Source organism: Rhizopus delemar, genomic scaffold (genome assembly GCF_000149305.1).
Source record: "Rhizopus delemar RA 99-880 supercont3.9 genomic scaffold, whole genome shotgun sequence".
In the NCBI taxonomy this organism is placed as follows: Eukaryota; Fungi; Mucoromycota; class Mucoromycetes; order Mucorales; family Rhizopodaceae; genus Rhizopus; species Rhizopus delemar.
In genome coordinates, this window is record NW_027137835.1 from 830,085 (window position 1) to 844,973 (window position 14,889).

General features: G+C 33.1%; 4 protein-coding genes and 1 non-coding gene across 5 annotated transcripts; 3 read left to right on the forward strand and 2 right to left on the reverse strand.

Moving 5' to 3' along the window:
- Positions 1-1,959: 1,959 nt before the first annotated feature.
- On the forward strand, positions 1,960-2,874 carry RO3G_11399 (uncharacterized protein; the record flags this gene model as incomplete). Its single annotated transcript, XM_067665983.1, has 1 exon — positions 1,960-2,874. One exon carries the CDS (start codon positions 1,960-1,962, stop codon positions 2,872-2,874), a length of 915 nt encoding a protein of 304 aa, XP_067522084.1.
- A 738-nt stretch (positions 2,875-3,612) lies between these two features.
- On the reverse strand, positions 3,613-3,924 carry RO3G_11400 (uncharacterized protein; the record flags this gene model as incomplete). The annotated part of the gene is made up of 2 exons (XM_067665984.1): positions 3,613-3,738; positions 3,850-3,924. 2 exons carry the CDS (start codon positions 3,922-3,924, stop codon positions 3,613-3,615), a joined length of 201 nt encoding a protein of 66 aa, XP_067522085.1.
- Positions 3,925-8,910: 4,986 nt separating this feature from the next.
- On the reverse strand, positions 8,911-8,981 carry RO3G_19135. Its single transcript has one exon. It is a non-coding gene; the product is annotated as a tRNA-Gly (tRNA).
- A 2,102-nt stretch (positions 8,982-11,083) lies between these two features.
- RO3G_11401 (uncharacterized protein) lies at positions 11,084-12,115 on the forward strand (the record flags this gene model as incomplete). The annotated part of the gene is made up of 1 exon (XM_067665985.1): positions 11,084-12,115. The coding sequence occupies one exon, from the start codon at positions 11,084-11,086 to the stop codon at positions 12,113-12,115; it is 1,032 nt and encodes a 343-aa protein (XP_067522086.1).
- Positions 12,116-12,752: 637 nt separating this feature from the next.
- Positions 12,753-14,311, forward strand: RO3G_11402 (uncharacterized protein; the record flags this gene model as incomplete). The annotated part of the gene is made up of 6 exons (XM_067665986.1): positions 12,753-12,860; positions 13,134-13,158; positions 13,493-13,719; positions 13,948-14,079; positions 14,128-14,256; positions 14,303-14,311. 6 exons carry the CDS (start codon positions 12,753-12,755, stop codon positions 14,309-14,311), a joined length of 630 nt encoding a protein of 209 aa, XP_067522087.1.
- Between the last annotated feature and the right edge of the window lie 578 nt (positions 14,312-14,889).

The following is a 14,889-nucleotide window of genomic DNA, read 5'->3' on the forward strand; positions in this document are numbered from 1 at the left end:
CGGAATATGAATGTTTAGCATGAATACAAATCTTCATCCAGGTGATTCAGTCACATAGTCATGGAAATGAAATAGGGGGGGGAAGAAAATGGCATTAATTAATCAGATAGACAATAACAATGAGGACCATTAATTAATTAAAAAGATCTATAAAAGAAATCTTTTTAATAAAAGAATACATCTGTTCTTTTTCTTCTTTATTCAAACATGCAATGTTATTTGACGCTATTATTGTGGACCTTCTTGTATTATTTGGTCAAGGCGGATCAAATAGACATCATTCAGCCTCGCAGTTCTTCAGTCTATCATGTAAATGATGAGATGACCATTAGATATAATAGTAAGTAACATAAATCTCAGTAGTAATAATAAAAATACAGATTTTCTGGTTTATATTAGTTCGTTCTATGGGCATGACAAGAATATGGAGTACTCTAGTCACATTAACTCAAGCAGATAATAATCAAACTATCCAAGAATTTCCTTCATTGGCTTATAGTAGTTCCAACGATAATAAGGATATCAATGATACCTGGATAATTCCAGACAAAATGCCGAATGGAACTTATACGTTAACCATTGCTGCAAAGTAAATCACAAAAACAAAAAGAGAGGGGGATGAACTAACCTGCCATTCATAGCATAACTTATCTTTGTTCTAAATCAAATGATGGCAGATCACCATTTAAGCAATGCAAGGATGTATTGTATCAAAGCTCTACATTTACTATTTTAAATAATTCGTAAAATAGATTACCTTATAAGAATGTTTGAACATCATCTGGAAATTTCCCATTTCCTACTCTATGTTCTTTAGCTGTTTCCCTTTCCTTGCTTTTTCTTTCTATCCTTCAAGAAATATGTTGCTCTTTTCCATCACAGCTTTTTTCTTTATCGTTTTCTGTACAAAAAAAACATTATTTTCATCTGTAAAACAATAAAAAAAAACTTGAAAAGCGTAACTATTTTCTTATGTTCAACATCTTTCATTTAGGCAAATGAGATTGAACAAGATTTATCTAAGTTACTTGACACAGTAGAGAAGCTATTAGAAGCATTGACTGCTTGGTCATTAGGCAAGAGCTCAAAAATTCAAATTTGTGAAAATTATGATGCATTGGAATTGCATCTTTCAAATCTAACTCGTATGCTTCAACCTGTGACAAAATCGACAGAGTAAGGAATCACATTAAAAGATCTGCACTTGTTATTGACAAAGTACGTATTATAGAAAAGATATACTAGACGATAATTTACGCACATACATCAATGACATCTTGCCAATCACTCATTCCCCCGGCACACTGCACTCTACCAAAGATGCCGTACTCAAATTACTTCGAGCCATAAAACTAAAATTGGTCATTTTGCACAAACGATGTGATTCGATTCCAGCTCATTCTGCTTTATCCAAAACCAAATTAAATAACCGCTTTATTCAACGGGCTATAGAGAGAATCACCTTGCAAGAAAGATTGACCGAAAATACCTTGATGTGTAGCGATAAAGCCGCAGTGACATCCTTCCAAGAAGGTAAAAAAAAAAAAAAAAAAAAAAAAAAAAAAAAAAAAAAGGATTTGCTATATTGTAAATAAAATTAATCATAAAATAGATGGAAAAATAGAACTCTATTTAAAAAAAGGCGATAAATTGAAAATGATTCTTTTCAGTAAAAAGGATTTGAGCTTATCGAGTATTCGCCAATCATTTGAACGAGACTTTGATAAGGTGTCTGAGTCAGCAATCTACGTGTTAGACTCATGTTTTAATATAGAGTATGAAATGAAAGACACATCTGAAATTAAGCCTTACTCTGTCGTCTCAATAAAAGGCAAGTATCCTCAGAGAAAATACAGCACACATAATTCATTCTTTCTCATCTGATACCTGCTTTACACAGAAACAAGCAACATACAGCAAACTGTAATGAATGAAATAAAAGTTATATTCGAACAAAATATGCAAAAGTCGGTACAAGATTGCATAAAGTATGTCTCAAGTTTACAGAGAGACAACCAAGAAGAAGAAACTCGATCTCTGCGTCATGAGCTGAATACTCTACATCAAACGTATAGCAACTATCAACAAGAATCAAAGCATATGATTGAAGAGCTACAAGAAAAAATCAAAAACCAATCTCGATTAGAGATGGGAGAAGGCAAGGAGATTACGCAAAAAGTCTCGCTCTTGATCACAAACAGGTTGGAAGCTTTACAAGAAGACGTTGAGCATTTTAAGCAAGATATCGCTCAGCGCCGTTATAGGCCATCCAAAGTGCGTTTGAAGCATTGTATTGATGAGTCTGGACTTTTAGAGAAAGAAATTCAAGAATTAGAAGAGTGTCTAAAGGTGTACAAACCAGCATGGAAAAAGATGTGGGAAGCAGAACTCCAGCATATTGTTCAAGAACAACAGTTTCTAAAAGATCAAGAAGCTCTTTTGGGCGACCTTAAAGAAGAACACCAAGCTGTAGTTGATGTTTTAAAACAAGCTTCTCAGATTTCCGAAATACACGAACGCAAAAAACAACAGAAGTACGACAGGATTTACTGTAGACTAACTCGAGAGGAAAAGTTGGATGGTATGGCAAGTGTCATGAAGCAAGTAACTGCAATTCATGTAGATCATGAAAGTCGATTAAAAGCACTGGATGAAGCAGAAAAGATGAGATTCAAAAAGTTGGCTCAAAATATTGATGCCTTTGAAAGAGAACTTTTGAATTTTGTATGCTTAAAAAAGCTAAAAAATGTAGGAGGACCAGAGGCTGTTGATAGGCAAAGAGAGGAAAAAAATAAAGCTGTCTTAAAACTCGTGTTTGAAGAACAGCAAATTAATCTCATTCCAAAAATGAATACTCTTCAGGCCTTGCCATAGATATAGCAATTTACTTTATACTTTTATCCTTTCCTACATGTGGCAATTTGATTAAAAGTATTATGAAAATCTATCCATTTTTTGTGTCTTTAAAATTTTAAAGAAATTATGTCTTCTAGGATAGGGCTATGAATTACTATAATAGATTAAAAATCATCGTGTTTACCTTAATGATTTCTTAATGCCGTGTGGGATTGCTCAAAAGTTTCTTAAACTAATAATTTGACTGTATATCATGTACAGCACGAAATGCTATATACGATATACAGCCCCACATAATGTATAACGTACTGTCTCGGTCCTCTAAGACATATTATTATATTCTAAAACGTATTTTGTATTGAATGGACTCTTTCTCTCGTCCTTGCTTAATAAAGAGACTTAAGAAACTCATCGTTTGTTTGACTTATTTGTTAGTCTTATTGCTCAAGAGATGTAAGGCTTCTATTCCACAAAAATGCTATAATACTTATAGTCTTAATAACGGAAGTGCAGGATATACATTTTGCTTACATAATCTGAGACGTTGATTAAACATTATATCATTTGAGATGACATCTCTTCTATTCCAAACCGTTTGATGCGTATAAACATTAAAAGAAAAATACAAATAGCATACGGCTAGTCTATAAGCTCGGTGTACTTTAATTAGATATCATCTTTTTAAGTTTTTCCATGATCAAGCAATATACTTCTAATAAGCATTTGGGTATAGATCATAAGTTCACCTCAATATGTCTAGTCCGTTTTTTCAGATTCACTAAAATCGTCAAATTGTAACACATGACTGCATGGACTGTATTTAATGATTTGGTTGACAAAAGATACTTGAGATGACCTGGGTATATGACAGCATTCAGGTTTCTAGTTAGATATGCTTTGTACTTTTGTCTTCTTTGGTGTCTTCACAGCCCAATAAGCGCTTTAGTTATTCTCTTGATATGTACGTAACAAAATTGTTGCATTTAGTTTTACATTAAACGGATTTATGTCAATAAGCTTCAATATCTCATTCATCATATCATCTTTGTTGCTTGAACCATGAGACATGCTCAAAGCCTGATAATTATCTGCAATTAAAACTTGGCTCTATTCGCCTGATTTAGGAAAGACGGCTGATCTTGCAGGTGGAGAGTGTTTAGGATAGGGGAGTTTTAGGTAAAAGTAGTATAACAACAAAGATAAAGAAATACTGTTAGAACTTGGTATCTCTTTATTAAGTTAAGATAACTAAGATTGAATATATTATAAATTCTACATGTAAAAAGTGAGAGTATTTATAGACATGATACGGATAAAGAATTAGGACAGATTTATGATCAATTCGACAGAATAGATGATTACTATTTCTAATTATTAGTTTAGCCTGTTCCTAGCTTGTATTGTCAGTTATGTTATTGGGATCGTTTCAGATAACTCTGGATGTAGGACTATTTAAGGAGACGGTACGGATGAATATAAAATCCTCTAGTTCCGTGATTGGATATTATGGCTAATAATAATATCTCAGTTAGGATAAATGTTTACATGAATGATGATCCAGTAAGTAATTGTCATTCCTTATTCAACATGCTCATATCGTCAATAAACTATATTACAACCATGTCATCTTATTTGACTACGTGAAGTTAATATGAATAAAGCTTAATATAAAAATCTAATCAAGGTCTTTTATTGATCTGTGCTGGGAATAGTGTTATAAATGATTCCAAGTTATGTCAACATACTATTCAGGATCATATCCGATTCCTTTTACTAAAATAAAGTGACTATAATCTTATGTATCCTTAACAGAGAGTTTAGAAGAGTATGAGCACTATTGGCGATATTAGTATCATTAGTGATTGTATGTTTGACTTAGATATGTGTATCTTCAATTCAAAATGGCCTTTGAAAATATCCTAGAATTTAGGATAGACGTAGTACTTGGTAGCAGAATGTTGTTTTACAAAAATTAATTCAAAAGACACAATGGTAATTATAGGCTTTACCTACAATTCGATTGTCATCATCTTCAGTAAACACTTGGTTCCTAAATGAGAATTACTAAATGAATATTCTTATTTGTAATTGATACTCCTTTTGAGGCCTTTACTGTTATTATTTATTTAATGCTAATGTTTTTAATATCTGTTATGCTTCAAAGATAATCATTGTAACGCAATCAAATATTATTAGATATTAATAATGTGAGTATATAGAAATGTAGACTTGTTAGTATGTATGCTTTACCAAAATAAACTGATGAATGAGAAGCAAGTGCTTATATTAAATTATAGAGAAATCTCCATAATAACTTGTAGCATTTAGTTATTTGCATAGTATAGAAAAGTATATAAACCCTGGATGTATAATATTAATAAAAATCAGATATAGCCTTGTGTCTTATCGAAATCTAAACTTTATTTTTTTGTAAACAAAACAACCATTACAAGTATATTAGTGATTTATATTCGATGGCGTTCCATATGACCCCACTACTGTCCATAGCCAGATTTTGCTTATAATTGGGTCAATGCGATCTAACGCACTGAATTTATTATTACAATACTCGTATATCTCCAAGTTGATTGATTTGATTTTGTCCATCAGAAGAAGTTCACCGTTGCCTAACATATGACTTTATCACTTATTCGTTATCATAAAAACTAGATTTCTAGCCCCTACAAAAAACACCCATCACAAGTTCCTTTTTTGTGATTTTAATAAATCAGATCTATCTTTGGTTTGTTCCCTTTATAGCCAACGAAATGAATTTGATTTTTTATTGACATACCATACTTGTAAGAATGTAGATTACAGCAATTGAACAAAATTATGGAATTATTTGACAAATCAACATACAGTACACCTTATCGCAGTATGCAGAGGAAAGCCACTGGTTTATGAACATCGATTTTTTGGTATATTCGTACCGTCACTTAATACTATTAAATTCTGGGTTTATTATTACTATTTTTTTTAAAAAAAAAAAGTTTTATGGCAATGAGCATGTAGCAACGAAGCGTGCAATTTTGCCCGAGCCAGTTATGAATGTAAGGGAATAAAAACCTTCTTAGGGGACAAGAAGGGAAAAAAGGGAAAGAAAAGGAAAAAGAAAAGAGCAAATTATTTGAAATATGAATAAGTATAAGAGGAGGAAGAAAGAAAAAGTAAATAGAAACACAAATTTAATACAAACCAGATCAAGTACCAGAAAGAATCACACTATTACTTGGGTAACTAATTCAACAGCTTGCACCAGGGTCAACAGGAGGAGGAGGGCATTCATCATGAAAATAATAATCCAGTTCATGGAGAATCGTACAAAGGATAGGCCATAGAGTAAACCAGCTATGAGAAGCAGTAGGACGAGGCTTATGTAATGGTAGCAAATTAAGAAGGAAAGAGATTGGATCTTCAATTGAGCGAGGCAAGTACAGACGATGATGAATATGTAGACAGTCAAAAGCAGATCGACGACTCCAGTTATGATAAGGATGGAAGATGTATTCTTTAGGTTTACCGCCAGGTAGCCAACCAAGACGCCAGCGAAGAACACGACTACGTTCAGAACAAGTCATCGGTAACCAAAGGATAGGATTCACTTGGATAGTAGGGCGAGTAGAAGATAACAGGATGGAATCAGAGTTATTACATAGATTTTGAAATTGATTGTTATGTTCTGGTAAAGTAATTAGAAATAACAATAAAACCAAAAGAATACTTTTTGAGACTGAACTTTATTTAAGACAATCTTAATTGTTAAAAAGAAATCATTACAAAGTCTACTATTTATATTCTTCTATCAGTTGGCGGGTAAATGAGTAGTTATGAGCGTAGATTCAATCATTGACATGTTTGATTGAAGAATGATCACTGAATCGATTATGAAAATTTTTAATTCGTTGTTTTTATAGATCTTATTGTTCTTTAACTGACCTGGGAGATTTGTCCCGTCTTCATTGAGAGGAAATATATATTTATATGAAATGCCTCCAGTCAGATCAAAGTTGACTAGGTACCTGATCCATTATTATTCATTTACAGAAATGATGAATAGTAAAGATCATGACTTATTTATTGTTCATGTTTACTTTATAGAATGAATCTAATAGTGATAGCTTTATATAAAAAGAAGAAGAATATATTTTATTTAATAAAGATTTAAATTATTATCTTTTATCAATTTTAATATACTTCTTTTAGTTGTGATTATTGATTTATCCAAGAGAATAAAAGGAACAAGAGAGGACGAGACTCGATAAAGAGATTGTTTTATTTAATAAGAAAATTGTACTCTATTTATACTTTTCATACACGGATAATATTTCATGTCATGGATTAATAATTAATGAGTATGATATAGCTGATGACAAATAGATAAGGGTTACGTGTTCTTCTATTGTTATATTTGTCATAGAATATTCGTATATGATTGACTGCGGCTGACTGTGATTTAGTTCCTGGATTTAATATAGTTTAACCGTGCAATTACGCAGCATCTTATCATGTAGCTTATTAATACTGTTTTCATATCGAGTTATGAATGATGGATACATCACTCTTGAGGTTTAGGAATAGTTTTACAATGAAGATTATTGACTTCAAGGGACTTCAGTATTTAGAATAGAACACAGACCAAAGGGTTTCAGTTGAACGCTTGATGGATTTATTGTTTTATAAAATAAAGAAAATATAAAAAAAATATAAAATTCAAAAGTAAAGTGTGAAGTGGAGTGAAGTGAAAATAGGGATAAGATATAAGGGTATTTATATGTTTTTGGTTTTTATAATTTTATGTTGTTTTTGGTTTTCAAGCAAAAGAGTTGATACTCCGTTTTCAAATAGGTTGTTACGCAAAAGTTCATTTTCTTACTGACGTGGTACTGTAACTTGTTAGTACTTGGGACTTGGCTTGTGTTAAAGTGATGTAGATTTGTTTAAATTGAGGTTTGAAGTCTTGAATGACTTGAGTTTAGGGTAACTGATTTGAACGTTTAACAGTTCTTTAGAGTAAATTGTCTGTGAGTAGTGACCACCAGATCTTTTTAGATCAATAAGGTTAAGAATAAGATTGTTTGATAAACGATAAAAATAAAAGGGAACTTTCTTGATTTGTGATAACTCGGGTATCAGATCAGAAAGAATAAGTAAAAATAAAAAGAAAAGAAAAGGTTATTGTGATCCAATAAGAAAAGATTGCTTTTTAAGCGTAAGAAGATTTGATTTATTGAATTGGATTGGATAATGTTATTTTGTTTAAAAATATTCATCTTATTTATATAAAAATTGGCGTGGCTTATTGTTTGTGTTGTTTGACATCTATGTCGAACGACATCAATGTCGCTGGACATCAAAATTATTCTTGTGATCAGCATTGTTCTCTTGATCTAAAATTTCATCATTTGTGCTACACTACTTAATAATTTATCTGTACCTTTGTTAATTACTATAAAAGGACTATTCGTGATCAAACACGACAATATTATTATTTGCTTCGTCACAACATTGTAATTTTAACGTTTTTCTCGTTATGGCCTTAAGAGTTTAGAAGTAAATTTGACTTTTCTTTAGAGTTTAAAGGAATTTGAGATCAAAGATTTGTGTTTAAATGAATAAATTTGGTTTGCTTGTAGTAAGTGACCACCAGATCTTGTATTGTAGATCAAACAGTAAAAAGTAATAAAGAGTTTTCTTGATAAGAGAATATAAAAGTGATACGATGAAGTTAATTTGACTTCAAAGGACTTGACTTGCTTGAGTTATAAAATAAAAATAAAGAGTTTTGATAAAGAGGAACTCGATGTTTATTTGGATAAAAGATATTTTTCAAGTGAAGTTCAGTCAAATTATAAGAGGGGATATTTATATGATTATTATTTTTTTGTGTTTTTCTATTTTTTTTTTTTTTTTTTTTTTGTTTATCTTTAGGGACTGAGGTCCCTCCTTCGACTGAGTCCTTTCTTCAGCAAAAGTTACACCAACTGCGTCACAACATAATCCAAAAAGAGAATGAAACACATGACAATTTAACCTCTATCTTTCTGTGAAAGATGCGCGAACCGGGAATCGAACCCGGGCCCTTCGCGTGGCAGGCGAAGATTATACCACTTAACCATCCGCGCTTGGATGTTGTGAATTGGTATAGTAGTTAAAGTGCACATTTGGATAGATGTTGCCGACTCTGCAAATAATTGGTGATTTTCAACATCCACAATCAGTTGTTGCATCTAATAATCAACGTTTTTGACGTCTTTGATTAAATGAAAAAAAATTAACTTTCGCTGCATTGGTCATTTTCGAATTTTGAAAAAAGATTCAGGTGCGAAAAAATAAAGAAATTGAACAATACTTTTGTTTTTTTTGTAGGGTAAGTATTCATAAAGTTATTCACGTTTTAAAAAAGTGTCTGTTTTTTTTACAGATGATCTTTTTTTGGAAAGCCTGTTCCCCTCTATTGTTGAAAGACCGATGTCTTCTTTTTTTTATTTTTGAGGGCAAAATGCGGAAATCAAAAGCAATTTGCGATTATTTTGTTCAGAAGAATACATATTAGGAAGGCAGCCTGTGGTTTTTAGCTTAGATCATTACAAACGTGTTACAAAACGTAAAAAAATAATCGTGTTTGGGAAAAAAATGACCTGGTGAAAAAAAACGAGTCTAGCAATAGAAAGTTCATTGTTCAAATGAAAACACTAATCTAACACAATTACACTTCATAGAAATGCAAATACCTTTACATTATAAAAAAAGAATACGTGTATATTCTAAAAGAATAAAAAATAAAGAAGTTCTGCTAACATTTTGTTACAAGACACTTATAATTAACAAATACATACAAAACGCTTTTGTTTATCAAGTAAATATATTGTTTTATTATTTTTTATGACAAATATTGTAAAAGAATATATGTTTTTAAGCTTGTACTCGTTCATTACTTACTTTATGTTTGCACATGGGTGTAATTTGCCGTTAGTCATTAGCCATTAAAGATGTGGAGCAATGACAACTTTCTTTACCAAAAAGGACTTTTCAGCAATAAACAACAATATAAGTTTGATATTCTTATAGTTTTATCGTATTGGAAAAAACAACTTTGCTCATGAGGTTCATGTTCGTCATCCGAATGTGTCCCATTAGGAATTCTTAATGTAAGAAAAAAAAAAGAAACCGACATTAGACTTGGTTGCTATTTTTTCTTATAAACTTGCATTTGACCAGAACTTGAGCTTTCTTTTTTATCTTTTGTACCTTGAACATCTAGTATATTCCATGAAACAAAACCAGGGAGAAAAAAAGCTGTTTTACTGCTGTAGTCCGTTAAGACCGAATTTTTTTTAACCTAAAATAAAAAAAAAAGAAAAGAAAAAAAGAATACTCCCCATGTTAAAGATATTGCACTCAAGTAATAAAACTTGTTCAAACAATGTATAAGTTATCTTTTGAGACATAATTAAGTATAAACTACATGAAAAGTAACTGTTTTTGATTTCTAACATGGATAGACAGTGAATAAGTGTAACATTGGTAAAAATAAGGCTACAAAAAAAGCACTTCTCTCTTTTTTTTTTTCTTCTTCTTCTCTTTTTTATAAAAGGTAAGTTCTTAATATTATATATATTCTATTCCTGCTCTAATAGTACTTTTACTTTAGTAAAATCGTATTGCCTGCTTTCTTTATGGTTTAAATGGTCTTTATAAAGTCTCTTTCTCAAGACTACAGTTGTTTCTTCTTTTACTTGTTGGTACAAGCATGGATGGCGTGTTTTTTTTTTCTTTTTTTCCTGGTTCATCTAAAGTAAGGTGATATTATTTTTACTACATATCCTTCATAGCTAATACAGTGGCTACCAAAACCGTTCGCACAAAACGTATTTTTTCCTTTCTGAATCTTTTGTGACCTATTGCGCGTAAAAGATACCATATCTAATACATATTTCCTAAGAGTACAAACTCTTGGCTTTCTGATGAAGTATAAAATGTCACCCTATGCGCACCCTAACTCGTACTACGGAGAATCAAAACTCAAAGGCACATTCGAACGGTTTTGGGGCCACGCTTGAGGAATTCTTCGATTGTGATAAACGCAGTCACTGCATCCTGAGATTCTTCCAGAACTTTCTCTGCTTACTAATTCACCACTGCACACTATTTTTTTTCTTTTTTTCCTTTGTCATTCGCACATTCCCATTTCGACATCTCGACATTTACCAAGTAATTACTCAACATGCAACCATTAACAGAAGATCGCAAGAACACTATCGAGTTTTACCTTCGTCAAGGCTTTTCTTATCATAAAATTGCAAAGTTAGTCAAAGTATCATCCTCCACTGTTCATAAAATTCGTTTGGAGTTAGGTTTGCCTGCTCGAATTGACAAAGGTGGCAGGCCAAAGGCGCTGACTAAGCGGGAGCAGCAACATCTCGTTCGTGCTGTAACAGTAGATGGGCTCGAAAATGCTGTACAAGCACAGCAGTCGTTGGAGCAGAACTTGGGCAAGTCAGTTTCTGTAAATACTGTACGTAGAGCGTTAAGAGATGCTGGTTTGGTCTCATTTGTCAGGCCAAAGAAACCTTTAATTAATGAAAGAAATAGAAAGAAGAGGCTCCAATGGGCTCGTCAGCATATTGACTGGACAGTAAACGATTGGATGAACGTCATATGGTCTGACGAAACCAAAGTCAACCGTTTTGGGTCCGACGGGAAGTCTTATGCATGGAAAGTGCCAGGCCAACCGTTAAAAAAGCACCAGGTTTGTGAGACAGTGAAGCATGGAGGAGGCTCTATAATGGTATGGAGCTGCATTAGCTGGTATGGTCCAGGCTATATTGTGGATGTGGGCAAGAACATGACTAAGGACGTTTATTTGGAGGTTTTACAAGATGACTTGATGAAGTCTTTGGCCTGGTATATGGAAGAAAGTGGAAAATCTACGAGTAAATTTATCTTTATGCAGGACAACGACCCCAAACATACAGCTAAAGTCGTATCAAAATGGCTAAATGAGCAAGAGTTTTATGTAATGAAATGGCCACCACAATCACCAGACTTGAACCCAATTGAAAACATGTGGCAATTGCTTAAACGTCGGCTGTTTAGAAACTATGACTGCCCTTCATGTGGTATACATGAGCTATGGGACCGCATAGGACACACTTGGTACCAAATCACGGCTGAAGAATGCCAAAAGTTTATTAAAAGTATGCCAGATCGATGCCGTGCAGTTATTGAGGCTGATGGCTTTTACATTGGTTATTAAATAAACTAATTTTAACGCATTTTGCTTTCAAAATATATGGCCGCAAAACCGTTCAAATGTACCTTTGATTTTTGATTGTCCGTACTATGATTTAGGGTGCGCTTAGGGTGGTATATTATACGTCATCAGAAAGCCAAGAGCTTCTACTTTTAGATAATATGCACTAAGTATAGTGCCAGTATGCACAATAAGCCACAAATGGTGCAGAAAGAACAAAATACGTTTTGTGCGAACGGTTTTGCTGGCCACTGTATTTATTAATATTTACAGTGCGTTGCAAAACCCGGACACAAAACTCTTTACATGGGATAAATCGACGAATATTAGCAGCATTGACGTAATTTAACTACCGTTAGATAGAGAAGTTTATTCTATGCTAAACTGTGGCCTGAATTGATGTCATACACTAGCCATATATAGCATGATTTGCCATAGACTAATATATTACATTTGCGTCAAAGTGGTTATTCATATTCTATGCATCATTACATCACAGGGATTACACATTGTGAAATAAACGTTACATCATCTTGTAGCCTTAGTCTCAGCCTATCAGACGTATATAAGTTCACTATGATTTCGTACATTTTAAAAATATTTCTCACTACGTAACTTTTCCCACCCTCAATTGCTACAAATGCCTAGCAGAATTAGCTCTAGTAAGCTTGACAGCGTCAAACTTTGCCTACATAACATCGAAGCCACAACAACTATTGCTGCAAAAACTGGGGTCTCTGATCGTACTGTACGTCGCTTAAGGCTACCTTAAAACCAGACGATATCCAACCTAAGGGCGGAAGGCAAAAATATACTCAGAATCTCCGCACCAATGCCCTTCGTTTAAAGCTCAGATCTGGTGTCCTAAAGTCTATTTCTGATGTATGTTCTTATTTGAAGTTAATTGGATGTTCGGTGAGCAAATGGCAAGCAAAAAGGTTGATGAACGATCTTGGTGTTGTATCCACACAACTAATAAAGTGAACATTCATGGATAAACTTGGATACTACAGAATTATAGTCTAACCAGATCTCTATTAATAAACGTGAGAATTCTGCAATAGCCAATCTTGCCCTGTTGTCCTACCAGCGTTCTAAAAGACTATATCGGAACCTGATTACAACAACGGCAGTTCAATCCTATTCTATAATTATCGTTAGATCAATAGTTTAATTACTTCATTGTCCCTTGATTCGTCAAGTAGACAGCGGCTATTGATTATCCACTATCCTTCCTTATATTCCATATCATTCTTTTAACCGATCAATTGAAATAGCGGTAAAGACCCAGACATTCAAAAAGTATAAATACCCTCAATATTTTTTATTAATAAAGTCATATACATAATCTTTAGTTTCACAACTATCGTCTTTTTGTAGTTTTTGTCTTCTATTTCATATTTGGCAAAACACTTGGTTTTAAAGCTACACTGAAGAAAAGCAAGCCATTTTTGAGTGAGCAACATCAAAAGAACCGCCTTAACTGGTGCAAGGAGCATCAAAGCTGGACTGTTGATGACTGGAGGAAGGTTATCTTTTCTGACGAAACAATAATAAGCATCTTTGGGCCAAACAGCAACCCTTACACTTGGAAAGAAGATGGGGCAGTAAGCAGACCACACCAAATAAACCAGACATTAAAGTACGAAGGCGGATCCCTGATGATGTGGGGTTGCATGACAGCAAAAGGGGTTGGTTATGCTTGTCAAATCTTTGATGGTAATATGAACTCGCAAACCTATACCAATATATTAGGAACCACATACAAAGATACATTCGATTACTATGGCTGAAAACATAAGGACGTCATTTTTCAACATGACAATGAACCTAAGCATACCTCCAAACGTACTAAGAGATGGATGAAGCGAAAAGGGGTACAATTACTGCAGGACTGGCCAGCACAAAGCCCTGATCTCAACCCTATAGAGCATCTATGGAAGCACTTGAAGCACAAGCTACATACAGTAAGTCACAAAACTGCTGCAAGGAATTGCAAAATTCAGGTTTTACAGCTGGTTGTCCATGGGTACTGCACCAAACTATCTCAAACCTTGACTGTTTGTACCTCAATAGAAAGTGCATTTATTCGTCGATTATCGGATATGGGCAATGGTTATTGGTGGAATTTGAGATCGCTAAAGGTAGTATTATGTGTTGTAAACATAGTTATTTTCTATAAGATATCAGTTGTATTAAAATAATAACGATACACAAAGATTAAACTATGATTGAACAATTCCACACTTTTCCAAATTTAGAACAATAAGATCAGTATTTGTCATCCTAGCGAGTCCAATCAATTGTCAACCCCAAAAAGTAATTAGATCAAAGTTAATTGACTGGTTATTATTTCTATTGTTCAATTTCAGATGCATATATTAGAACATCGACAAGCTTTAGCTTAATCATTGGTTCTTCAGCACGACATCGTTGCCGAGTCTATATCTTTTATATCTACGCTCACAAAGAATATAAATAGATGCCAACCTTTTATCCATTAAACGGGACTCTTTTGCAATATAAAGAAATCTGCTGTTTTGCCAAATATGAAATAGAAGACAAAAACTACAAAAAGACGATAGTTGTGAAACTAAAGATTATATATGACTTTATTAATAAAAAATATTGAGAGTATTTATACTTTTTGAATGTCTGGGTCTTTACCGCTATTTCAATTGATCGGTTAAAAGAATGATATGGAATATAAGGAAGGATAGTGGATAATCAATAGCCGCTGTCTACTTGACGAATCAAGGGACAATGAAGTAATTAAA